The sequence below is a fragment of the Haliotis rufescens genome, unplaced genomic scaffold, assembly GCF_023055435.1.
Source record: "Haliotis rufescens isolate VD_foot unplaced genomic scaffold, xgHalRufe1.0.p SCAF_20, whole genome shotgun sequence".
In the NCBI taxonomy this organism is placed as follows: Eukaryota; Metazoa; Mollusca; class Gastropoda; order Lepetellida; family Haliotidae; genus Haliotis; species Haliotis rufescens.
In genome coordinates this window covers 22,127,672-22,154,537 of record NW_025963891.1, presented here as the reverse complement: position 1 = coordinate 22,154,537, position 26,866 = coordinate 22,127,672, and the positions used below count along the sequence as shown (strand labels likewise).

Sequence of the window (26,866 nt, the reverse complement as noted above, 5' to 3'; positions counted from 1 at the left end):
AACTTAAGATTGTGGAATTTTGTGAATATGATTGACATGAGTTATGGATCCCATGTTATATATGTGAATTAGATGTCTTTGACTTTGTAACTGCCATTACTTTCAGCTTCTTGCATGTTCGTTCCCAGTGCTATTGCATGCCAGCCACGTCATCGGCAGTGGTTGAAATTAATCACTGTAATCAATGTCTCGTCAATTGTCAGTCTGTCAGTATCTTGAAATTTAGAATTAGACCTGTCTGATTTTGACTCAGTTTCATATTGTATTGAGTTTGGTGAAAGTTTAATTGTCAATAGAGTCCACAGTTGTCATCTGGTCCCATTCCATGAAGCAATCTTAGTGCTAAGATGATTGTAACTCCCGTATTCAAACACTGACCTACGACAGTCTTAGCGCTAAGATCGCTTTTTGGAACGGGCCCCTGGTATTGAAATATTTGTGAATTATTTGTATTTATCTGGAAATCTTTATCAGATCATTTCAGAGAATGAATGGCGTAATAGTGTATGTATCATTTTCATTTCTGAACAAACTGTCCTTGCTTAGGTTAATTCATATGACATCTCCACGTATTAATTCCTGTTTGAGTGAAACACATCAAGCATGATGAGACACAGCACTTAACATCAATTTGAAATTTGATTGATATATTGTTGTTGTAAATATGTTTCATTCACAAATACATTTGAAAAACACAAGAAAAGGAAAACACGTTTTTTTCAGTCAACATTTTGATATTCATAAGACTGCACACTTTCATCTAAAGTAAATTCACAATCAAGCATGCATTATTTTCAAATATCACAATTTCATATAGATGTGAATTCTTTATAGTACACATCACCATTGTTTCATAAAAAGAATTTGATTCACATTCAAATGTGTAATATTATACCAGTAGAATATAAATTTTATGACATATTTTTATCAAAACTATTGTACAATTTGTACTTAGAGATTTATGGGAAATGATCTCGAGGAACTGATGTTTGCATGTTTTATGAATGTGAAGATATGAAATATGAATATGAAAATCTTTTTATGAGAGACTGATATGTACTGACATTCTGACATTATATGTGGTACTTTGTTATAACAATTTCAACTGCATGAGAATCATTGACTCTTCAGACTACTGAAGGCCTATAACAGACTGTACCGTTGTTGTTATAATAAGGTGTTTACCATGAAGCACTTGCATGTTCTCCAACAGGTGGAGAAGGATCTAGGATATAGCAACAGCAAATGCAGTGTTCATGTTGCGTCTGTCCACATTTTACGTTGCAATGCATGTGTCTTCATTTTTCAGATGTATGTGTCAAGATCAACTGTTTCTTCTCCATTGCTATATGCCCCAACCTATCTTAGTCAGAGGTGCATGAATTTGGTTTGCCAAGTGAGATAAGGAAATTAAATTGTGTTCAAATTTCAGGAATCAGGCATTCAGCTTCGTAAGGAATCTACACTAATAACTGAGGGAAGGAAATGATCATTTGAATCGTTGAATATTCAGTTGCAAGAGTTCAGAAAATCCCTGCAGTGTTTAATTTAGTGATTTGGGTACTAAATATTTCAGCCATATGTTGATTGTTGTTTAAATATGAAGAGAGGAAATTGCTTTCTCATAAATGAATTATAGATCAAGAGAATTCAACCTCTTTCATGCAACGCAAAATATGTTGAAGTGAAAATAGGATACTGAAAGATCAAGAAATTCAACAGTGAAAATTACCCCAAAATTAGGTTAGCGTGATGTCTTCATATGCTTGGGGCTTTATATGTTCACGGTTAGAATGTTTATTGTCTTCATGTTGAGGGTCAAAGACGTCCCTACATTGTTTCCCAAAGCCTCGTCTCCTTATGAATCTCCATCCTTATCATTTGTATGAAGTATGTTTCTAATTTCTCTTTATCTGTGACCAAACTAAACTCCATTTCCAAATGTCCATGCTCCAACTCTCATATTGAAATGTCTATTCTGAGTGTTTATGTCCGTGACCAACCTTTCATGTCCCTATGTCCATGAACCATTTTTATGTTTCATGTTAATGTCCCTATGCCAATAAATAAATAAGTAAATGTTCCAAAATGTCCCTAAATGTCCCAATTTTCCTGTCCTTATATATCCATGTCCCAATCCTCATTTCCATTATGGCTTTGTCCAAGTTTTCATGCCCCTGTGTCCATGATCCATAGTTATGTTAATGATCCAGTTTTATGTTTCTATGTCCATTTCCCTATGCCAATGGTGTCCATAAGTGCCCCATGTGTCATGTCCCTATATCCATGTCCCAATCCTCATTTACATGATGGCCGTGACCAAGTTTTCATGTCCCTATGCCCTTGACCAAGTTTTCATGTCCCTATGCCCTTGACCAAGTTTTCATGTCCCTATGCCCTTGACCAAGTTTTCATGTCCCTATGCCCTTGACCAAGTTTTCATGTCCCTATGCACTTGACCAAGTTTTTATGACACTGCATGTTCCAAAGCTTTTATATCTGTGGCCACATTTCAGCATGGTCCCTGTGGCTATTGTGGAGCTGATTGACTCTGTGATATTTCAGTTTTATGATAAGATCCCAAATTTCACCTATCTTGCTATTTTTTTAAAGACACTTTGCTTTCATTTTCCTCCACAGGTAAGTGATATGGATGATTTTAGTTGCATCATGTGCAAATCAAGAGTTTACTGAAATATATTTACAAATATATTTTTTTTCATGGTTTTGTTGAGGGGAATCATGTTGTGAGATTTTCCTAGCCAAGGTTTGTATACGTATATTGTCAGATAAAGAATCGGTATTTCTCATAATGGGAATGTTCAAACACACTCAGTTGTACAGAGAAGTCGTGTAGGTAACATTTATAAACAAAATGTTTTTCGTGCAACTTCGTATTAAGTTTTTGAATGCCCATTAATGATTAATATACAAATGATACTGACAGCCACCCACAAGCAACTCTACCAAAAAGTTAAAACATTCTATGTAAAAAGAAAGGCAGGAAAAGCAGATTGCTGAAATTAAATTCAAATTTGAAAATTTCAGAAATGTACTTCGCAACAAGGATGTTTTTGATAACTCAATTACAGTGATTCAAAGTAATCAAGAAAACTAATTACTTAATAAAAACTACAAGAGTTTTTATTCATAGTTTAAGTTAATCATTACACAAGTGTCAATAGCAAAAGAAGATAGACAAAAGTTCATTATTGAGTCAGTGTCCTTCAGATGGACATTGTAGAGACTGAGTGCTTCAGATAAAAAGATGTCTTAAAGAGTCTCATCCTTTGACAAGAAAATGTTATTATTTCAAAAGGGTAGGATGATTTAAGAGTGAACACACTTACCATAAGCTCAACAAATATGATCAGCTGACAAGAAAGTAGTACATTTCTGAGTAGCAAAGTAGTAATGAATGGCAATGTTGGATAATTAACTTGTTCAGAATATCACGACTTGTTCATTTCCTGAAGTATCTGTCCCCATCTCAGAGGAACATTTGAACTAACTGTGTTGAAAGGTTTTATGTGTGAAGGTAATAGCTGCTCTCTCCTTGAGCTCATCCAAGGGGGTGGAAAGTTTGAACCTATTCTTGAAGGTGTAAGGAGGTTGAATGTCAAATAGGTTCAATTTGAGACCCTGAAACGTTGAAAAATACACTGGGATAAAATGCATTTGGTGACTTTCACCAAGAGCTGCAGCTAAGTGTAGCATTGTTAGAGAGATGCTCTTCAACTTATTAACCATAGCACCCTTTCATGACATTTTAAAGTGCTTTCATCCATTGCAATGGACTTTGAATCATCAGCATAACCAGAACCGGAATAAAATATAAGTGGAATGCTAGATATACATACAGTCCCAAATCTGCAACTTTGAACTGATTTGAATAAGACTACGTAGGTTATGCAAACTTTTCTTACTAATGGTAACACTTACTCAAAACAACTATCAAAATAATTATTAATTTGACATTGACATCATTATAGTTAAAATTGGTTCATGTTTAGTGTTATAATGCCAGTCCAATTTCAATCCTACAAGGTACCGATGCTATAAATGGAGGACTAAGGTTCAACCTAAGGAACAATATGACAGCTGAATATAAATCATTGACCTCTCAGAAGAAAGGAATTTGTGATTTGATTTAACGTCAATATTATCAAATATGAAATATGACTGATAGGCAATGAAAGAGATAATTACAGTAGGAAAAACTGCTTTTTTAAAAGATTATGATTTAATTCTGTTCCCTGCAATACTTAAGAAGACGCTCAAAGGTATATCTAAATATAACCTCGGATCTACTTCACGTGACCAATCACTTGGGATAAATGACCTCAATTTGTGTTTCATCTGAGAATCAAAAGTAAATGGGAAACATGTAGGTAATAGGGTCCAAAACAAATTCAATCAATTGTTCATGGTGTGACTGCAGTTGAAATATTTCTGCATCGATGGTCAAGCTGAGCACATTGGCACTGAATGACATGCCTTCAATATGAACAGAAAATCAACAAGAAATGCAAATTGTTTACTCGTTTACAAACCAGCAGCTTCTGACTCCAGACTCTTCTGTCAGTGTCTCTTTCCCCCATCCTCCCTGTAAAACTCTGGTTGTGTATATAGACCTAGATATACCTATACACCATGTCAATGTCTCCCACCAACGTCTTGTGCGAAATGTTGTCGCGATGCAAATTGTCTATATATCCCATGCCACTGTCCACACCTAGCTGTACGCAAATGTGTCAACTATTTGATGTGATGAAATAGACATCTCACTGCTTTGTGTTACCATGGACACACGAACCTCCTGTTGCCATCTTCATCATGTGATGTAATTAACCTTTCGTGATAAATATATATCCCAAAATGCATCATTCCTGTTCCATCAAAGGAAATGACCATATTGTTCTGTTGTAATGTAATCATACATTGTACATTAGTAACGGATGTAGAATGCGGTTACCATTGATGTTTTGACTGAGTATTTTCAGTTCTAGTTCAGACCAATCCTGTTTGCTTTCCACCAATTCCACTGGTAAAACTAGTCATCCTTGTTTTACATTTATGTATGAAGTTTGTTTAAGTCATCGAATATGCTTATCAAATTTTGTCTTATGTTTTTTACATGTTCCATGACCGAATAGCATTGCTGAATATAGTGTTAACAAGTAAGCCTTTTGCCTATTTCTTGTGTTTATTGAAGGTCTGGATTGGGGGTAGGCCGATGTTTTTTTAGAATAAACATGTTTTTAACTTTTCCATTTTCATAATTTTGCGTGAAAATATTTATCTTTTCGTGTGTTATCAATTGTGGCACTAACAGGTCTGACAAGTTCTGTTTGAGATTATTTTATTTTATTTCAAATTAAGATTTATTTTATCATTCATATCATACCCCCTATCCTGACCCTCATATGATTACTCATGTTTACAGTTAATCCACACTTTGTTATTTGCATGTCTTGCATTTGATTGGCTGGAGCTGAATGCCTTTGCATTTCATTGGCTGTTTCTGTTTTGCATGTTCAACTTACCATGGCAACCCAAATTATGTTTGGTATACATTTCACAATATATGTAGAAAGTGCACTTTGCTAATTTACTGAAACACCAACACCAAAGTTTAGTTCTTATGAAAAGAAAATGTCTTAAATCAAAATCATAGGTTCAAATATTTCAAATACTATTCTTTCCAAATGCAACCTATTCTAATCCTTTGACAAAAAGCAATGAACTACATGGGTTAATTTGAAAACACAGTTCAAAATGAGTTTATTCAGGTCCTGATATTGTTGCTTTGGCTGCCTTATCAAGTGATTCTCTGATACATTAATTCTTTTTCAATTCTTGGCATTTTTATTTATCTTCTTTTATGTTTTATCAGCAAAAAGCCTTTTTTTGCTACCAGAGACTCTGCTTTTGAGTGTATATGCATGATAGAATTATCACTTGCAGTTTAACATCTAACATTTAGTTATTTAAAAACTTTCAACTCTTTAATGTTCTCAGATTAGTAAGAAATTTATTTTAACCTTAAATTGAAATTAACATATGTTTATTACAGTATTGTTCTTTTAGATTTTGTTATGCTCTCTAACAGGTAACGGTACAATGTCCTTTCTTTCTCTTTTATTAATCAATCATTATTAGTTCTTTAGTTGCATTTATTATAATCTTTCCTTTCATTTAAATATAATGTTCAGTTGATTAATTTTTTGATTAATACAAAACCAATTTGACCAGATGGAATGTGATTGACACTTAGGTTGCTGTGGTATATTGCATGAAGGAATGGGGTGTATATTTCATTTATTGCATGTGTTGTATATTGCATTGTCCTGCATGCTCACTGATGGTTCATTTCAGTAGGTGAAACAAACAAATATACATGTTCTTTTAACTTCTCTGAAGACAAAATTACACATGGTGATACTTCTTTAGTATTGACTTTCTTTCATTTTGTTTCATGAACATGCTCTGTATGAAAGTTAAGAAAATCATTTCAACCTTACAGTCCCGAAAGAACGGAGTTTGTTTTCCTTGTATTACAACAAGTTATAAAATACAAACACAATAAAACTAGATAGCAATGTTTTTAGTCCTTCTCTTCACTTATTTCTTGTCAATTTCATTTCAATGTCTAATTGAAATCTCTGACATAAGTAGGATGTAGCATCAATAACAAAACTTTCAGAATATAAAAGGCAGTACTGTTTAGAATACCAATATTTGAAAGTTCTTGGAATATCAGGATTAACTCTATAATTCTTAGAACAATAAATTCAGTGATCCCCCAAACTCAGTGACAAGCTGTTCTGTTGGGCCTGCTGAAGCCATTTCTTTTCACAAGTAAGTCCCTGAGCTTTATGGTGCCATATTCTACCTCAATGGCAAAACAGGATGCTTCAAGTCTTTTGTACTTGGGGATATGTTATGTAGCATGTTTGAAGGTTGTGAAACAAAAAACAAAATGAACACATGTAGGTTTAATGATATGAATAGTCTGTACAACGTATTCTAGGAGCTAATTTTAAAACTTTAAAGAGCTTTATACATAATGACAATTTTTATCGTCTCATTAAGCCAGAATAGATCCCCAGGCGACGAAGATGCAAATTAGCACTTTGCACCCAGTAAACACTGCACCCATGAAGACTACAGTGCTTGAGAAAGCAGCTGCATCAACGAACCTGGTGCAAGTGATGATGAAATTATTATCTTAATGACTGTTTAAGAATTTATGGGAATTCCTGTACCTATTAATGTGAACTTTGGCCTTTGACTTGTTTGTTTCATGTTAAATTGGCAAGGTCAGCTATTAAGTGTTAAGTAATACTTGCTTGCAGGTGCATTCATGCGGAAAATAACATAATTTTATGTTAATATTAAGTTAAAAAACAAAAAATGTGTAAATTGCTAATGGTTCACCTTGGAGATTGGCGAAGACTGAAATATGGTAAATATTGAAAGTTTATCAAAATATAAAGTAATAAATCAATGAGGTTTTATTTCTTACTGAGTTTTGTCACTGAGTTTAATTTGAAACAACTCTTGATTTGCACATAGTTGTGGTTCACTCTCTTTCTGCTCACTTTCGGGTTGTATGGTTATGGGTATTTCTTTTTCCAAAATATATTTTCTACAGCAAGGTATTCCTTTTGCATATTTCAGGCAACATGGAATGATGTCAATTTCTTGCTTTTATTTTCAACATATTTTTTTGTTTTCATGTCCATATGGGCTAGACAAAAGATAGGAATATTTCCCCACCACAGATGTTAGCATTGTCGTATGGACTAAGCAAAAGATAGGAATATTTCCCCACTACATACGTTATTATTGTCATATGGGCTAGACAAAAGATAGAAATATTATCAAGAAAAGAATATTTGTGCAGTGCAGTGCAGCGCAGCGTTTAACAACAAACAAACAAATAAACAATATCCTGTGAACATAGGGAACATGCTGTTTGAAGAATTTTCTTCAAGGCAAGCAACATTTAACTATGGTTAAAAATCAGGTTTTAATATAAGTTTTATGAATGTCAAATTTTGTCCATTTTTACGGAATATTTACCATTCCTTACCTCAAAGATGGTTGGCCTACATAGATTGTTTTTGGGGTGGCACGAGTGAGCTACAGTGCCATGGCACTACTTCCTCGTGCATTGGAGTGTTCATTTGAGATATATGTGAGGCTTCATGTATATTTGCTATCCTGGTGGGATTGGACTTCAAGAACCTACCTTGTAGAGATTCCAGGTTAGAACAGGTTCCTGTTAACCTATGCAAGTTTGAAGAGGAGACTGAGTGGAACTGGTTGTCAGGTTCAATGACTTTGTTGATAGCATGTCACCTTACCCCAACGGAATGGATCAGTTGCTGACAATATCAATCTCATTAAAATCAGATCTTAGTTCTCGCTACCGCTAAACAAAGATCTGAGGACATCCCATAACGGGTCACGTCAGACCGACCTTTCGCGAACTTTGACCGACCCAAGGAATGACCAATCAGAAGGCAGCTTTCTCGTGCTTTACGGCACTAATTTCAAATTGGCAACTACGCTTCGAAACATATTTTGACAATTTCTCGATTACAAATTTGAAACCTGAACAAAAGAACATTCTGACATGACCCAAAATGGGATGTCCTCAGATCTTCTTTTAGCGGTAGCGAGAACTGAGGTCTGATTTTAATGAGATTGTGACAATATCAGTCAATGGATTGTTTGGTCCAGATTTGATTATTTACAGGCCACAGTCATAGCGAAGAAATATTGCTGAGTGTGGCTGTCATATAGATGGAAAATTGCCGAGTGCGGCATTAAACAATATACTTATCCAGACTAGGGCAAAAAAAGTGAATTTCATTAACTTAGGCACCCATGGCAAGAACTTAATGTTCCTTTATCGTTTAGACTGACATAGCCAAGTGCTTCTGTTGGATGTTTTTTGTTAAAGCTGTTCATCACGGCATATTAATGAGATACACCATAACGTGAAACAGGTTTATTTTTATTCCACGCTCATGGTGATAGATGTGCACCATCATTCTGAGCTTGTGTAGGGCGGTGGTTATTTGAGGCCTGGGTTAATTTCCCCACTTGAGCATGATGTGTGGAGGCCGTTCTCTGGGAAACAGAAATAATAATGATGCTGTCTTTTGTTTTTTGTAAGCTAACCATGAAACTTCAATGTTAACAGTCATACCATACCTCAGAAGGTGAGTTAATTTGTCCACTGCAATGATAGAGTTAAAAATCCACAATTTGAACCAATGCAGTTGCACCATAGATAGTGAAACTATACATGGCTCGTTACCCTGGTATGTATTCTGTTACAGACTCCTTTTATAACCAACAGACACAGTATCACAATCTTATTCAAATCAGATATTTTACTTAATCTCTTCAGCTTCATTTTCTTACCGTCTTGAAATTTCAATCTTAAAAAAAATCAAACTAACACAGAATGCATTTATACAGGTCTGTGGTCCCTTTTTGTGTATATGCCATGGCATGAAACGACAGGGTGTATGACATATCCTCAACAATATAATAGTACAGCTTTTATCATTTACATGAGGAACTGTCTGTGTTTGTTCATTTTTTAAGACATAGATTGCAAGTATTAATGAGTGTGTTAGAGATGACACAGGATATCTCAACACTGTCTCAGTCTCATTGTCTGCTTAGTCAATTCTGGTGTGATTGAAAATCATACTCACTGAATTGCTTGATTTTCCATTTCTTTCTAAAGTTCAACCAGACTGTAAAAGTTTCTCTAACAAAATGTACAGAATGTTATCTTGAGTGAAACAGTTAATCTTCCATTGCCGTTACATGAATTGAGACATGTAAAGATCTGGGGTAAAATAGGTCTTCAGCAACCCATGCTTACCGTAAAAGGCAACTATGCAAGATGACTATGCTTGTCTAAAGAGGCGACTAATGGGATCGGATGGTCATGCTCGCTGACTTGGTTGATGCATGTTTCAAAATGTGAGCTTTTGTTTTTTTATGTTTTGGAAGCAAACTAAGAGTGACATGCAACATTGTCCTTTGATCAAAGTGAAAGAAATTGGGTATTGTATCTAAAAGTGCATGAATGGGTGAATAGTTGGCGAAAAGTAGTCCTCAATTTTAGTTATCTGTCTGCCTCTGATTTAATGCTCTGTATTCATGTAGCCTTATGTTCTATTTGGGGCAGTCGGGTAGCCCAGTGGTTAAAGCGTTCGCCCGTCACTCTGAAGACCCAGGTTTGATTCCCGACATGGGTACAATGTGTGAAGCCCATTTCTGGTGTCCCCCGCCATGATATTGCTGGAATATTGCTAAATGCGGCGTAAAACCATACTCACATTTACTCAATATGTTCTATTTACCTCAGGAAAATCATGCTCTGTGTACCTGTTCCTGTTGGGGATTCCCTTACAGATTGGGTCCCATTACCTCAGTGTCTGTCATAGTAGGAGCCCTGTGATGAGGATAGGGAGGTTACAGTGTGTGACCTGGCTGGTTGTGTATGACTATGCCTCAAAATAGGATCATGTTTGTGTTATCAACCCCTGGTTTGGTTTTCCCAGTCTTGGTCATTTCCAGGTGATATGATATAGCTGAAATATTGCTGTCTTGGCACAAAACAACATTCATTAACTCGTCCTCCTCTCAGATGTAATGTTATGTCAACATCGGATTTGATGTTATGTCTACCTTGGACATAACTACCGCAGGAAAATTATGTTCTGTCTGTCTCTCCCCTGTGTAAGGGCTCGTATTCGGGCCTACCTAATGAGGAAAGAGTGGTTACTGGCTCTCTGTGTATGACTCCAATGGCATGGAACTTTGTTCATGTTATCAACCACTGGTTTGGTTGGACCAGTCTTCATTATTTACAGGTCACCATGATACAACAGAAATATTGCCATCTGCAACACAAAACAACATTCATTCCACTCAGGTGTACTGTTCTGTCTATTTCTGATACAATGTTCCTTCTACCTTAGAGTTAATGTTCCTTCTACCTTGGAGTCAATGTTCCTTCTACCTTGGAGTTAATGTTCTTTCTACCTTGGAGTTAATGTTCCTTCTACCTTGGAGTTAATGTTCCTTCTACCTTAGAGTTAATGTTCCTTCTACCTTGGAGTTAATGTTCCTTTTACCTTAGAGTTAATGTTCCTTCTACCTTAGAGTTAATGTTCCTTCTACCTTGGAGTTAATGTTCCTTCTTAATTGGAGTTAATGTTCCTTCTACCTTGGAGTTAATGTTCCTTTTACCTTAGAGTTAATGTTCCTTCTACCTTAGAGTTAATGTTCATTCTACCTTGGAGTTAATGTTCATTCTACCTTGGAGTTAATGTTCCTTCTACCTTGGAGTTAATGTTCCTTCTACCTTGGAGTTAATGTTCCTTCTACCTTGGAGTTAATGTTCCTTCTACCTTAGAGTTAATGTTCATTCTACCTTGGAGTTAATGTTCATTCTACCTTGGAGTTAATGTTCCTTCTTAATTGGAGTTAATGTTCATTCTACTTCAGATGTATTGTCTGTCAATCCTGGATGTATTTTCCACCTACTCTGATTATTTTTTTCCATCAACCCACAATGTTATCCTCTGTTGACCTCTGACACTGTGTTCTGTCAACCTCTGATTCAGTGTTCTATTGACTTATGAAGTTATGTTTTCTTTCATCCTTTCAAATTTTGTCCTCTACATTTGATGCTATGTTCAACCTACTTTTGTTATCTTTACTTGTGAAGTTAAGCGTTCCTTAATCATTTGACATTTTGTTCTCTCTACATTTGACGCTATGTTCATCTACTTTTGATGTAATGTTATCTTGACTCCTGAAGTTAAGTTTTCTTTAATCATTTGAATTTTTTTCTGTGTACATTTGATGCTAGGTCATCTACATTTGATGCAATGTCATGTTGACCTCTGACATAATTTTCTGTCGACATGTAAAGTTTCATCTACCTATATTCCACCTACTTGAGATGTAAAGGTTGTCAACCTTTGAGTGATCGTTCTGTCAACCTTACTTCCGTTTACAAAGTATGTTTATCCTATTCTACCATGACAGAACTAATTTCAATTCTTTGATGGTAGCAAATATAGAAATGAAGTTGTCAAGTCTGAGGCCTTTAGTTGGATGCCAGCTTTAGTAAAGAATCATTTATTATGGTCTTTCAAACAAATATCTACTCAAACATTGATTGTTCATGAGTGATCACAAGCAGTCATAGAATATCACTATTTGATACTGTCTGTCATACAGGTTTGAGAAAGTGCCTTTCCACAATGCATGTATTAGAGTCATGTTATTGAGATTTGAAACCTCTTTCAACAAATCAGATTCAAGCCTTCCCAAAACTTCGTGGGTGAAGAAGGTGTTATTTTATTCTGCATGGCCCAGCTCAATCCAATTGCAATAAATTAATGAGCTTCATAACCCCAATCTGGACTGAACCCCTCCTACATCCAAAGCCTCCAAACTGTTGCCATGCAGTGCCCATCCAGGTCTCAGTGTTCAATATGTTCTGCAGCTCGCTATCCAACCAGTTCCCACCCATATACACAACTGTCTGCAACTGCATCATTTCTAATTTCCCTCTCTGCATCCTGATCAATGTTTATGAATGTTTGAATGGCATTACAAAGTGTGATGTTATACACATGTAGTTTTTTCCTTCCCTTCAAGCAACCGGAAAGTTAATTGCAAATCTTTAATTGTAATTGAATAATGCTTGCTACATAAGATCCTTCTGGACGAAGGTGGTTTAAAGTCATGATTTACTTCACAATGGAATGATGCATAATTAAGGTCTAACAAAGACCTGCTCCATTGATGTTCAATAGACCGACATTTGAATAAAAACTTTCCACAGACAAAATCAATCCTACAGAGCTTGAACCAGATAAGGTATCCTTCACATATACTCGGAGGATTGCGTAAATATGCTTTTATTGGTTTGTAATGAAACAGTTTCAGGAGATATTTTTCAAACAGGTTTTCAGAAATAATATTTCCTAGTATTTCCTTTTATTCTAAGTACAGTCAATATTTGAACATATTAATCAATACAGGTTCATAAGATGGGCGTTTTAATCAGTCATTGAGAAAGTAGTATTACACAAATGTAACTGGGGAAAATAGGGCATGTATTGACTGGCAACCATATTGGTATGGGTGATTTCTTGAAGAGGAGATCCTGAGACTTAAACATCATGAAATGATATTCAATATATGTCTTGTGTGATGAACGCAATGTTTCATGTGGTTTCTTACCAAAATGTTTTCTATTCATGATGCGAAGTTTAATCTGCTATTAAATTGTGCTAAAGTATGTTAGGGGATGGGCATATTGAGTTGATTTCAGTGTCTACCATTTGTGAACTTTGATGATAGGAGGAATTAACATTTGATGACGCATTTACAAGAGACAATCATAGTTCCATTGAGAACAAGGCTTATTGTGATTATGCCATTGCTATAAAACCATTATGCCATCTACTCTCTGCATGATGTGATTGACAGAATCATGTTGAATTTGAATGACCAGTCCCCTGTTGCCTTGACAATGCTTTGCATGCGCTTTGCATGATGTCTGTTGCCTAGTAACAGAAAATTAACAATCACACAACTGAATTTAGTGTGGATTTTCACTGTGTTCCAATATGAGAGATGCAACTTGGTGCATGCATTCTTCACAGGAGTATTATCGCCTGTTGATCTTCAGCTGATTCAATAGCAAGGTGTTAACGTGTTTGTCATTAAATTCCTGTGGCATTTTGCTGCTGGTTAAATCAGGAATGATAGGTGAATGCCATCGCGGCACAAAGTTCAAACTGTGTTTATTTTCTGAGTAATCGACTGTTTAGAGGGAATTGCCAAACTCATCAAATGAGCACAAGGCCGTTTAGTTTTACAATTACAGATTTGTTTTTTGTGTGCTCTCTCATGTCATCGATAAAGTGCATGTCATTATCTTGTACACATTTGCTGGTTATTTTCAGACACAGTAATTCAGAGTAATTATTAGAAATCTTGATTTCAGGCCAGATTTGTTCAGTATGTTTAGAAATGATTGTAATTCCTTGAAGGTACTGAAATAGAAGGCACTGCAACTGCTGCAGATATTGAAAAGGGTTGTTTTGGAATGCTTTAAATGGTTTGGGGTTGGTGTTTGGGTTTGTGTCAAAATGTGTTCATCCCAAGGTCAGGGGTTGTGTATGAGAGGGTGTTCAACCCAGGGTAGGAAATCGAGGGAGAGGGTGTTCACATTTGGATCAGAAGTTGTGGTAACAAAGTGGTAATCACTGAGTCAGGGCTTGTGGGAGGTGTTCATTGGGTCAGGGTTTGTGAGAGAGGGTGTTCACTGAGTCAGGGCTTATGAGAGAGGGTGTTCACTGAGTCAGGGTTTGTGGGACAAGGTGTTCACCACTGAGTCAGGGTTTGTGAGAGAGGGCGTTCACTGAGTCAGGGCTTGTGAGAGAGGGCGTTCACTGAGTCAGGGCTTGTGGGACAAGGTGTTCACTGAGTCAGGGCTTGTGAGAGAGGGCGTTCACTGAGTCAGGGCTTGTGAGAGAGGGCATTCACTGAGTCAGGGCTTGTGGGAGAGGGTGTTCACTGAGTCAGGGCTTGTGAGAGAAGGTGTTCACTGAGTCAGGGCTTATGAGAGAGGGTGTTCACTGAGTCAGGGCTTGTGGGACAAGGTGTTCACCACTAAGTCAGGACTTGTGAGAGAGGGTGTTCACTGAGTCAGGGCTTGTGAGAGAGGGTGTTCACTGAGTCAGGGCTTGTGGGACAAGGTGTTCACCACTAAGTCAGGGCTTGTGAGAGAGGGCGTTCACTGAGTCAGGGCTTATGAGAGAGGGTTTTCACTGAGTCAGGGCTTGTGGGAGAAGGTGTTCACTGAGTCAGGGCTTGTGAGAGAGGGCGTTCACTGAGACAGGGCAATTTAGAGAGGGCGTTCACTGAGTCAGGGCTTTTGAGAGAGGGCGTTCACTGAGACAGGGCTTGTTAGAGAGGGCGTTCACTGAGTCAGGGCTTGTGAGAGAGGGTGTTCACTGAGACAGGGGTTCATGGCTTTGTCAGGCTTCTTGACAAAGGATGTTTAATGCAAGGTTGGAGGATGGAAGGTAACACCCTTACCTTCCATTTCTCAATCTGAGATATGTTGGTCAAGGGTGTTCAACACCAGTACACAAGATTTTCAGGTGTTGTTGGAGAAGACAGATGTAGGAAAGGGTATGTAATTTATAGGTAACTCTTCTCAATTGCTCAGGGAAAGATCATGGTCAGTGTTTTCTTAATGTACAGGGTCAGAAGGTTTAATTATAGGGTCAGAGGGTTTAACTATTGGGTCAGAGTGTTTAACTATTGGGTCAGAGGGTTGATGGGCAAAACATGCCGATTGCTGACTGTCATGAGTGTTTGTTTGAAATATTTCACAATGTTTGCAAATGTTTAAGAAGGTGATTTGAAGTTAATTTTGCAGATAATGGTGTAAGGGAGGTAACTGCTGTAACAGAGGTATTTGTATTTGTTAAGAAAGCAATTAAATGAATATGTAGTTTTTGTGGTCAAAGCATTTTAGTTAAAAATATGTATATGTTAAATTCATTTCCTCTCACTTAAAACTTTCAAACCATGCAAATTTTAAGACAGTGTGTTATGTAGGTGTTTCATGTTATGACAGTCTAAGATCTTTTATCTAAAACAGTCAAATACCTTTGAAAGTAGCTTTATGAAATGGTAATAAGTTGCTGCAAGTACATACAGGACATCAATTATAGCAAACCTTTGTTGCGTCTTCCATTTGTAAACCAGCTTAGATAAACTTTTATCCAATGTTTATTGATACATGCTAGTTAATTCTTCCATTTCTATTCCATTCTGTAGAGGACATAACACTGACATGTTTGTTTCACAGGAATCTGATGACAGAGGTGTCAACAATACAATGTGGATAGCATGTATATTTCATACCACTGATGAAACACATCGTCTATTTCAGAGCTGTGGAGTATGGCATAGATACAGAAAACCTCAGCATATCTGCAATAAGAACAATCCGTGTGCTTCGTCCATTGAGGGCCATCAACAGAATACCCAGTGAGTAGATGATGATGATGATGATGATGATGATGGTACAGTAGACTAACTTTTAGTACCAGAAATAGTCATCTTAAAATATATATCTAAAAAATATTGAATGAATTCCAAATGGAGCCCAGAACAATGCTTATTTTCAGGAGCGAGGCAATCTAGACTTGCCATATCATTCTAGACTTGAGTTGGATTCCTTTCTTAATTTATTCTCTTGGGTCTGGGAGACAGACTAGTGGTATGGATATGGCTGGATATATATATATATGCTTACCTTTTTGAAACCAAAAGCCTGCCAAATTATACCTAGGCACCTGGGTGCTACATTGGATCCTCCTCCTATGGGTCTGAGTTTAAACAATATCTCTCCATCAAGTTGAAGCCCCTGTTCAGCCCCCTGTTCAGCCAGGGACTTGCTGTCAGATAGTGTGGAGCTACAGGGATGTCCACATCAGCCTCTATTGGACATCAGTGGGAGAAGCAGGAATATTTTACTGTGCTTCAATTACTGACAGGGATGGAGAACACCAATGTGAAATCTCCTGAATATCTCCATCCAATCATGGATCAATGCATGAGACAATGTTTGTGAAAAGGGACATTGAAAGAATTGAGCAACAAGAAGAAGAAGTAATGTTACAATGTGCTTAACAGTTTGTTTTAATTAATGCACACACAAAAAATGCAAATACTCTCTGTTCCCTCGGGCACTCCTGTTAAACCTGCAGATTTACATCTGAATTTAAGCACAGCAATCTGGCATTGTATTTCGACAAGCCAGCGTTACGTTTGTTTGCCTGGTGAGGGTGCAGTATCCATCACTACCTGTTCACTTGTGTCAGACTGTTAGACGGATACATATAACCCTTATGACAACTGACACATGGCTATCACTATTCAGCACTAGATAATATCAGCAATTCTTACACCAGTGAGTGAGAGGTGCAAGTCACTCTTGAAGATGCAAGTCAATGTTGAACCAGTTTGTGGAAGATGCAAGCTACTAATGAACCAGCTTGTGAAAGATGCAAGTCAATGTTGAACCAGTTTGTGGAAGATGCAAGTCAATGTTGAACCAGTTTGTGAAAGATGCAAGTCACTATTGATCCAGTTAGTGGAAGATGCAAGTCAGTGTTGAACCAGTTTGTGGAAAAAGCAAGTCACTATTGATCCAGTTTGTAGAAGATGCAAATCAATGTTGAACCAGTTTATGGAAAATGCAAGCTACTAATGAACCAGTTGGCGAGAGATGCAAGTCAATGTTGAACCAGTTTGTGAGAGATGCAAGTTACTAATGAACCAGTTTGTGAGAGATGTCAGCCAATGATGTTAAGGATGACAGCCAGCATTGAATCTTGAAGAGATTCAAGACATTGTATAAAAGGCTATTGAGAGTTGCCAGCCACTACTAAATGTATTGCTCAGACGTGATACTCCCTTTTACATAATATTTGGAGAGGCGACAGTCAACAGAAAACTATTTGTCATAGTCAGTCACTGTTGAAGGGTTATTGACCACCGGGCAATTATTATGAAAAATAATAAGTTTATGGTAAATTTAAACCAGGTTGTGAGCAATGCTCGCCCTATGCAAGGTGGCAGGAACTATCAAACCTACCTTTATTGGAAATACCTGACACACGTAGGACCACAAAATGATATTTAGCTTTCAAATATGTACTTGTAGCAACACCATATCTGTATTGACCACACACATTTTAGAATAATGTCATTGTGGCATACAAATTCTTCAGAATACTGGTATGCCTTGTGGGGATTCCATGCTGGAATTGCTCCCTAGCCATCTATGTTGTTTGTAAGATGCAACTTCATGGATTGGGTGGTCAGGCTTGGTGACCTGGTTGATGGTGTGTCATCGTACCCTATGTATGGATCGTTGCTCATATTATCAATCACTGGATTGAATATTTACAGGCTGCTGGAATTTTGCTGGAATATTATATGTCATTAAACAATAAACAAAGTTCAGAATGCCTTGGCAACAGGTAACTAAATATGAGGTATGATGGTTACAGTGTGCAAGGAGTCATGGTTGGCCGTCGTCTAAGGTGCCACAGTTCACTGTTCAGAGTTGCAGCCCTTGGGCATTCCAGAAACCTATGATTATGGGTTCGAATCCCTGCTCACTGCTAAAAAACATTCTCTCAAACAGTATATACAGTCAAACAGCTATACAACTGTGACCTCTGATCCAGCTGCTTGATTTGATATAACCATTGGGAGCATCAGTGGCCCAGTTGTCCATAACTCCCTGTTATTTACTGGTTGTTTCTCTCAGTACTGGCTCGGGTCACCCCGTTAGAATTGGTGCCCAGAAACCTTTGCTGGTAGTAAGTGAGTGAGTGAGTTGGGTTTAACGCCGGTTTTAACAGTATTCCAGTTATATCACACCATGTCAGCTTAATGTGGGAGGAAAGCCCGAAGTGATGCAGGTCTCAGACGTTTACCACTTCAGTGAAACCCACGAGCACAGGTATGGTGCTGACAAACCTAGAAACCTAATCTGGGCGAACCGGGATTCGAACCCACAATCATTGGTTTCTGGCGTGTCCAAGGGATGCAACTCTGCACAGCGACTGGGCCAACCATGCCCCCTGCTGGTAGTAAGAGCAGTAAATACATCGGGTGGTCAGGCTTGGTGACTTGGTTAATTACATGTCAACACATGCCAATGTCTGGATCGTTGCTTGTAATATCAGTCAGTGCATTATCTAGGTCAGACTCAATTATTTACAGGCTTTCATCATATAGGTGGAATATTGCTGGGGTCTGTTGTTTGAGGGTTTGAATCCAACATTCAACCTGATTGTGATCACCAATGTGATAACACCTTGGACCTATGTTTCTTATGGCTTCCCTGGCATATTTTGCTGATAAGACATTTTATAACTGAAATTGTATTTAAAGTGGCATCAAACCCCAATGACTCACTCCCTTCTTTCTGTTTCAGGCATGCGTATCCTGGTGATGCTCCTCCTCGACACCCTCCCCATGCTGGGGAATGTTCTCTTGTTGTGTTTCTTCGTCTTTTTTATATTCGGGATCATCGGTGTACAGTTATGGGCAGGGGTTCTACGAAACAGATGTTTTTTAGATATTGGGGAAAATATTTCATATGTGTAAGTATATCACTGGTTATTTTGTCATTTTATTTTTTAATCTTTTATTTCAAAACTCTCATCTCATGAGTGTCACAATTGTGAAATGGCCTTGAGAGGGTATCCAGTAGGATGAGATGGTAATGTGCCTCTTAGGCAGCATGGGTTGTATATCGGCTTTGAACATGATGTCAGCATGGAAAAGTGCCACACAAATGGACTATTATTATTAGTAGTATACCGTGAAAATCCGGGGTAGAATAGGTCTTCAGCAACCAATGCTTGACGTAAAGGCGACTATGCTTGTCGTAAGAGGCGACTATGCTTGACGTAAGAGGTGACTATGCTTGTCGTAAAAAGCACTAATGGGATCCCAATTGTGTGGATTGATGTTCATGATGTCAATCACTGGATTGTCTGGTCCAGACTTGATTATTTACAGACTGCCGTCATATAGCTGGAATATTGCTGAGTGCGGCGCTAAACAACAAACAAACAAACAAACAAATAGTTGTGGTATAGTATTCGCATAAACTTAACAGATGCTTAGTTATTAGTTTTAAATTAATGTCATTGAATGCAGTCTTAAAAAATGAACTATAAACATTTCTGTACTTAAATCAAAATTAAACAAATTCTCCAGTTTGTCTGCCAAGTTTGGAATTCTAGATAACACCCTGCATAAGTAAATGAGGATTTGGAAGAAACATATTGACAAGCAGTACATATGCTACATCAGCTGATGACGGGTCCCCTGTACCTCATGCTTTTCTATAAGAAGCCTCCAAAGTTAGGACACATGGTCACAGTGTGTGCCATGGCTGATTGTGTGTGACAGTACCCTGATTATATATTTCATTGACCATGCAATTAGACAATTGTTTGCCAGGGTCTTGGTAAACGAAGCTTTCCTTATGCTGAAACTGTCATAACTCCCCAGACATTGAGAATGAATATTGGTTGTAAAGAAATATTGAGCATAATATCTCTTTGATATTTGTACATGTGCATATGGTTATCAATCCTGATTGGTCAGTTGAAGTGATATGACGTAACATTCCTTTATCGTTGAGAGGCTCTACCTGGATCAGGTCATCAGGCGAGGTGACTGTGCTGATTTACATGCCATTGTACCCTGCTAGTGATCATAATATCAAGCACATGTTTGTCTGGTCCAGATCTGATTTTTCCAGGACACCATGATTGTGGTGTTAACACCAGACAAAGAAACATCAAAGCAGAGTAAGACCCATTACTCGCTCGCTGAGATGTTAAATCGTAATTAGTCCGTATGTTTTCTACTCCATTTCAGACATAATCTGCCTTGGTTTTACCAGCCTAAGAAGGGGGATTACATCTGTAGTCAGGAGGGGATGTCAGGGATGCGGACATGTGGCAACATACCTCCATTTGAATTTGAAGGATTTAAGTGCAACGGTAGTGCCAAGGAATACAGCAATAACACTCCCACATCAGAGTCCTGCGTCAATTGGAATCAGTATTATTCGACATGTCAGCCTGGAGACAGGAATCCATTCCGGGGAGCTATATCGTTTGACAATATAGGATTAGCATGGGTAGCTATTTTTCAGGTGAGACAATACAAAGAGGATGGTGAAGACAAAGTTTTTCTTTTTCATAAATGCATCATGTAGCAATGTAAAACACAAGATAGACTGACATAATGTTTATGAAATCTTTCATTTTCCCTATTTCATGCGGGGCGGTCGGGTAGCCTAGTGGTTAAAGCGTTAGCTCGTCACGCCGAAGACCCGGGTTCGATTCCCGACATGGGTACAATGTGTGAAGCCCATTTCTGGTGTCCCCCGCCGTGATATTGCTGGAATATTGCTAAAAGCGGCGTAAAACCATACTCACTTACTCACCTATTTCATGCAGAATATGGCTGACTGGCCTATCTTTTGTATCTAAACTGTTTATAATTTAATTGAGTGCAGATATTCAGCTGTCAGTCAGTAGGACTTGCCACCTGATAAATGCTGCAATAAGTATTCACCATTGAAATGTAGTGCAATATATTAAGGGCAGCATATAGTTTTTCTGTGCTAACTGCTAAGAGTGAATCAGGTTTTCTTCATTATTACTTCGTTATTATTTTTGTGACATAATTTGCTGAGGGTGTCGTGATGACCTACTCCATTTGAGAATACATAGCATGATACTTTAGTTATGATATGTTATGTATTACGACACTTAATTTCCGGTGTTTTTGCATGAAACATCAGGTTATGTGTCAGTTTTACAAATTTATTAACATTTTAAAGGGTCTCTTGTCTCTGGAAGTGCACTGCTGTTGGTACTATCTAAATGCCTGTGCCCTAACATCTACCTGTGATACCCCTTATTATGGTTCATGACACCCCTGATAATTGTTCATGACACCCCTGGTAATTGTTCATGACACCCCTGATAATTGTTCATGACATCCCTGATAATTTTCATGACACCCCAGATAATTAATTGTTCACGACACCCCAGATAATTGTTCATGACACCCCTGATAATTGTTCATGACAGCCCCTAATAATTTCATATGATACCCCTAATAATTTCTCATGACACCCTAATAATTGTTCATGACACCACCTGATAATTAATTGTTCACGACACCCCAGATATTTGTTCATGACGCCCCTGGTAATTGTTCATGACAGCCCCTAATAATTTCTCATGACACCCTCATAATTGTTCATGACACCACCTGATAATTTCTCATGACACTCTATAATTGCTTCAAGTCCCCTCTCCTATGTGTTCACTGTATGTTTCAAGTGTGTGCGTATTGTATGTTTCAGGTGATAAGTTTAGAAAGCTGGGTGAATATTATGTACTATGTTCAAGATGCTCATTCCTTCTGGGACTGGACCTACTTCGTTGCTCTCATTGTGGTAAGTGTGGCATTTGGAATGTTCAAAAGTGTCTTCCTTCAGTGATGACATCTGGTCAAAGCCATGACTGGCCTGAAAAGCCAGTTGGTTGATGGGAGGGGGTTGGTTGGTCTAAATACCACCCCCTTAGTTTTACCATGCTCACCGAATCTTGGGTTCAAACTCAAATTTGCTCTGATTATGATGTTTGGTTTGTCAGCACCATGCCCCTGCTGGGTTATCCACCTCACTCACTGGGGTAAATATTTTGTGAAATATTATGCACTTCAATCAAGGTCATCCCTTTTGAAACAATCAGATGAATAACCTTTCTAGCTGATAGGTTTCCAATTGTCGGCCTAGATAGTTGGGATTTCCAATTGTAGGCCGAGATAGCTGGGATTTCCAATTGTACGCCTAGATCGTTGGGATTTCCAATTGTAGGCCTAGATAGTTGGGATTTCCAATTGTAGGCCTAGATCATTTGGATTTCCAATTGTACGCCTAGATAGTTGGGATTTCCAATTGTAGGCCTAGATAGTTGGGATTTCCCATTGTAGGCAAAGATAGTTGGGATTTCAATTTGTGGGCAAAGATTTCCAATTGTAGGCATAGATAGTTGCTGAAATTCAATATTGTTTTGCTTGTTCTTGCCATTGCCTACTATTCCGATGTACAGAAATACTACTATTGTGATTTTGATATTATGGATTACATTTATGACTTTCTTTAATATATCATCTTCTATTTTTATTCCAGATTGGCTCATTTTTTATGATCAACCTGTGTTTAGTTGTCATAGCAACTCAATTTTCTGAAACTAAGAAACGAGAGACTGAGCGAATGCTTCAGGAGAGAAAGCGTTACCAGTCTTCAAGTACTATAGCAAGCAACTCCGAGCCAGGAGGCTGTTACTCGGAGCTCTTGAAACTTCTTGTGCATTACGCCAGGAGAGCAAAACGGAAACTTATACGATATTATTTTAGACATAGAGGCAAAAGGCAGCGAAAAGTTAACCCAGAAAAAGCTATATCTTTACGAAAGAAGAAAAACAGGAAGAAAGGTATTCAAACAGTGTATTTACATCAACCTCATCATCAACATCATCATCACCACCACTTGAACATTGTGACACCGGATATCTTCCCGTCTCGGGCCGCTTCTTTGGATAGTGCACAAGCTCCGCGCGCCAGTCCTGAGGCTTCGGATGTGGATCCTATATCATCGCCAAGACGACCAAACTTCTTAATGTTACCGAGTAACAACAATAGTCTTAATCCTTCTTCGGAATCCTTAAACACATTGCCGTATGCAGCAGAGGCTTTGACACCGACGTTGTTCAAACCCCTACCCTCGCCCAACCATCTCACTGCAAATTACTCTTTGAGTCGAACCTCATCCTTTAATTGCGGGGCTATGGGTAGTGCCAAAAATATGCCCTCTCTCCCTGAGGTTCTCGCTGCGCATGGCGCAAAGAACGCTGCCCTTGCCGCCTCAAATTTACTGCTGAATGTCGACACTGATACCAATAAACTCCAATCGCTAGTAGATAAAGGTGAGTTATCTCCCCTCCTGCTCCAGCCACATCACATGACCACACAGAAAGAAATGGAAGTTTGTGGAAATCCATTGAAATTTTTGCAAAGCAGATTTTAGATACTGCATGGAATTAGCATTATCTCATTTTAGATTTGGAACTGTTTTGGAATGTTCAGGTCTTAGAATGTTGAATATAGAAATTTTCCCAAAATATTAGTGTTTGTGCTTTAGAATTTCTTCAGAATTTCTATATGTCATGTGAAGAAACATGGTCATATGTAGCTATGAAATAGTTGATTTCGGTAGTTAGTAGAAAATCTTGGTCAGAAACAGTTCTACATTTCCCATTTCTTTTAGTAATATTTGGAGCAGACATTGACTTCATATATGTATGATGTATAAGGATTCATTTCATATTTATTTGTTCTAGTGCTTTCCATATACAGAAACAACATTTTTTTAAGTGATGGAGGCGTATATAACAATAGCTTTCTAAGTATGTTAACGAATATGTATTCTTCACATTTTAAGATTAAACGAGCTAAGCATTTTATCTCCTATTCCTCATAAGTGTAATTGTTAATTTCTACATTGTCGCCAAATTAAACCATTGTTATGCTCTCAAATAATTTTCTAAGACAAACTCTGAAGTTAGTGTCTGTTCTGCAGTGCAAAGGTTTTCCAAAGACGTATCATATTTCATAATGACAATATAATAATATTATTTCATAATAATCAGAATAAGGAAGATGTTTTTTATGTCTTTCCTGATCATACCTATCAACAATAATTGACCCGAGTTCATGTGAAACTTGTCAGACACGTGGATGTATTATCTCACTGTCGGTCTTTGGAAGGTCATTGTATGTGATATACACACAAGCACTGAGTTGCTGCACAAGTATACATAAGTGATTGACAGGTCACTGTGACACAACAGGTAAATTTCAAAAACGGTACCACTGGGTTCTGGAGTTTTATCACAAGGATAAAATATTTTCTTTTTGTTCAACATCAACTTAAGATAAAAATTAACATGATGATACAATTAACCTGTAATATATTTTGTGAAGAAATCCATTGCCACACATTAAAAGATAGATTAAATTTACCTAAACCACAGTAGCATCATCAACTAAGAGAAAACTCAATGATGATATGAGGGATGGGGGACATTTTCTCTCCAAAACCCAGTGTGCTGTTCCTAGTATATATGCCTGGATAGACTGGTTTCTCTATATTTATTGGGGTATGGCATCAACATGGCTGTCTGTCTGCTGCTTTCTCATATATCCATTAGAGATTTCTTTTATAATGACACATATATATGCATTTCCTAGATCACGAATATAGTTTTAGGTATTATGACAATTGAATTGAATTTTACCTAATTTTTTTTAAACACAGTCTCAGTTCATGTCATTCACATTTTTGTCTTTTATCCTGCTTTTACCACAGATGAGAAACATATAACCCCACTTTTCAGGTTTACCAGAAATCATAGACAACATTTATGTTTCTTTCAAATCATTTTTTCCAAATTGTTTCTTTTTTACCATTTGTGGATTGGTTGATACATGTCACTCTCTTTGTTAGTGGACATTAGTTTTAGAAGTAGTTTTGATGTATATTCATAGTTCAATCTGTATTTTCTAGACATTTACCGTGCTCCCTTGAATTGTGAATTCTTTTGTCTTTTTTGTAATTTCAGTCACATTAGAATTAACTTCTTTAATACTGTTTGTATCACTTTGGAAAGTCCAATTTCAAATTATCAATTCAATTGATTCTTTAGTTTTTAATTTCATGAATTGGGAGCACTGTATCTTTTCCTACACTGCTTTTTGTTTGTGCACAGCATGCTTTCCTAAGCTTTTTGGCCAATCCAGTGGCTTGATTCACGTCACATGACAAGCAGTGAGGGCAGATAACGTTTACACTACAACTTCTCTACAACTCCGAAGCCTCACCGTAGACCTCGAACGATGTCGAATTTCCTGTCGTTTATTTCTCGATGCGTGCATTTTTCTATCTGGTTGTCTTCATAAAAGTATTGATCTTGTAAAGTCCTGTATATTTTTCTAATATTACCAGTTTGGTACCGTTTTAATTTCTCCTTACATCTCCCATGCTGATCAGATCTTTTAACTGTGATTTCAAAATATGAAGCCTACAATGGTAAATTTATGAATAATATGTTAATTATTTGGATTAATTGTCAAATTTTGAAAGTTCTGGCCAGCAGAAGAACAACTCCTAGTTAAGAGCTCTCATATGTGGAAATGTTGCAAACCTTGTTTTGGTTGATTCAATGAAAAACATTTTTATCTCTTTCGTGAACTTAAAGAAAAACAAAATCCAACAATTTAAAATTTCTGTTTAGTTACTACATGTACGAAAACAAGAGAACAACATTTCATGATTGATATTTCTAATGATTCTTGCTTTTACAAAGATGCATCAGCAAACAAGCTTATTTCAATCAAAAATAAAAATCATATATTGAGTAAAAAAAGAAACAGGAGTTGTGATGACTTTGTGATTAATTCTTGTTTGCTGATATTATATTGTAGATGCCATACTTCTTCCATTCATTCATATAGTATAAATAATTGAATAATTTAAATTATTTTATAATAATGGAAATGCCTGTGGCATCTTTTTTTCGAAGTATGGAGTTGTTTATGGGTAAAATCAATCTATTTATTTAAGTTCATTTTCTGGAAGAAATATGGCATTTATGTGTAATGTGATCTGGTATGCTATTTGTACTTATTTGCAGAATATTCTCAAAGTTAACTATTGTCTTTTTGTATGAAGAGGTATGGAGCATGCATCATTTTCAGTTTGGTGTTAAGTTAACTTGTGGATATCTCTTGTATATTGTATTTAGTTCTGTAAATTTTTAACTTTTTTCTCGATACTGGTACATATCAGCTTAAAAGGGGTATGAAGTGTTCTTTGTGAAAAAATCGACTGTCCGTCAGTGTATTTTTTTTCTTTCAAATTTTAATATGACCTGTATCATCAATGCCTTTTATTAGGCAGGATGTTTAATTTTTTATTTGAAAATGATGCATGTTCTTTAAGATTTGAATTCAAGTTTTCATCATAACTGATGTGTATTTTCATCTGTCTTTTTTATCCTTATTTCAAAGTCTTTCTCCTCGAAGGAAGTAAATGTTCGGTGAGAGTAGA

The 26,866-nt window shown here is 37.1% G+C and overlaps 1 protein-coding gene across 1 annotated transcript in view; it reads left to right on the top strand.

Annotated features, from left to right (window-relative positions):
- Nucleotides 1-26,866, top strand: part of LOC124137973 (voltage-dependent T-type calcium channel subunit alpha-1I-like) — a 175,233-nt gene that overhangs the window by 88,179 nt on the left and 60,188 nt on the right. Inside the window, exons 4-8 of the mRNA XM_048400970.1 lie at nucleotides 16,031-16,128; nucleotides 19,094-19,262; nucleotides 20,554-20,833; nucleotides 22,058-22,150; nucleotides 22,889-23,684. Of these exons, the coding sequence (XP_048256927.1) occupies nucleotides 16,031-16,128; nucleotides 19,094-19,262; nucleotides 20,554-20,833; nucleotides 22,058-22,150; nucleotides 22,889-23,684 (1,436 nt within the window). The remainder of the gene's footprint in view (nucleotides 1-16,030; nucleotides 16,129-19,093; nucleotides 19,263-20,553; nucleotides 20,834-22,057; nucleotides 22,151-22,888; nucleotides 23,685-26,866) is intronic.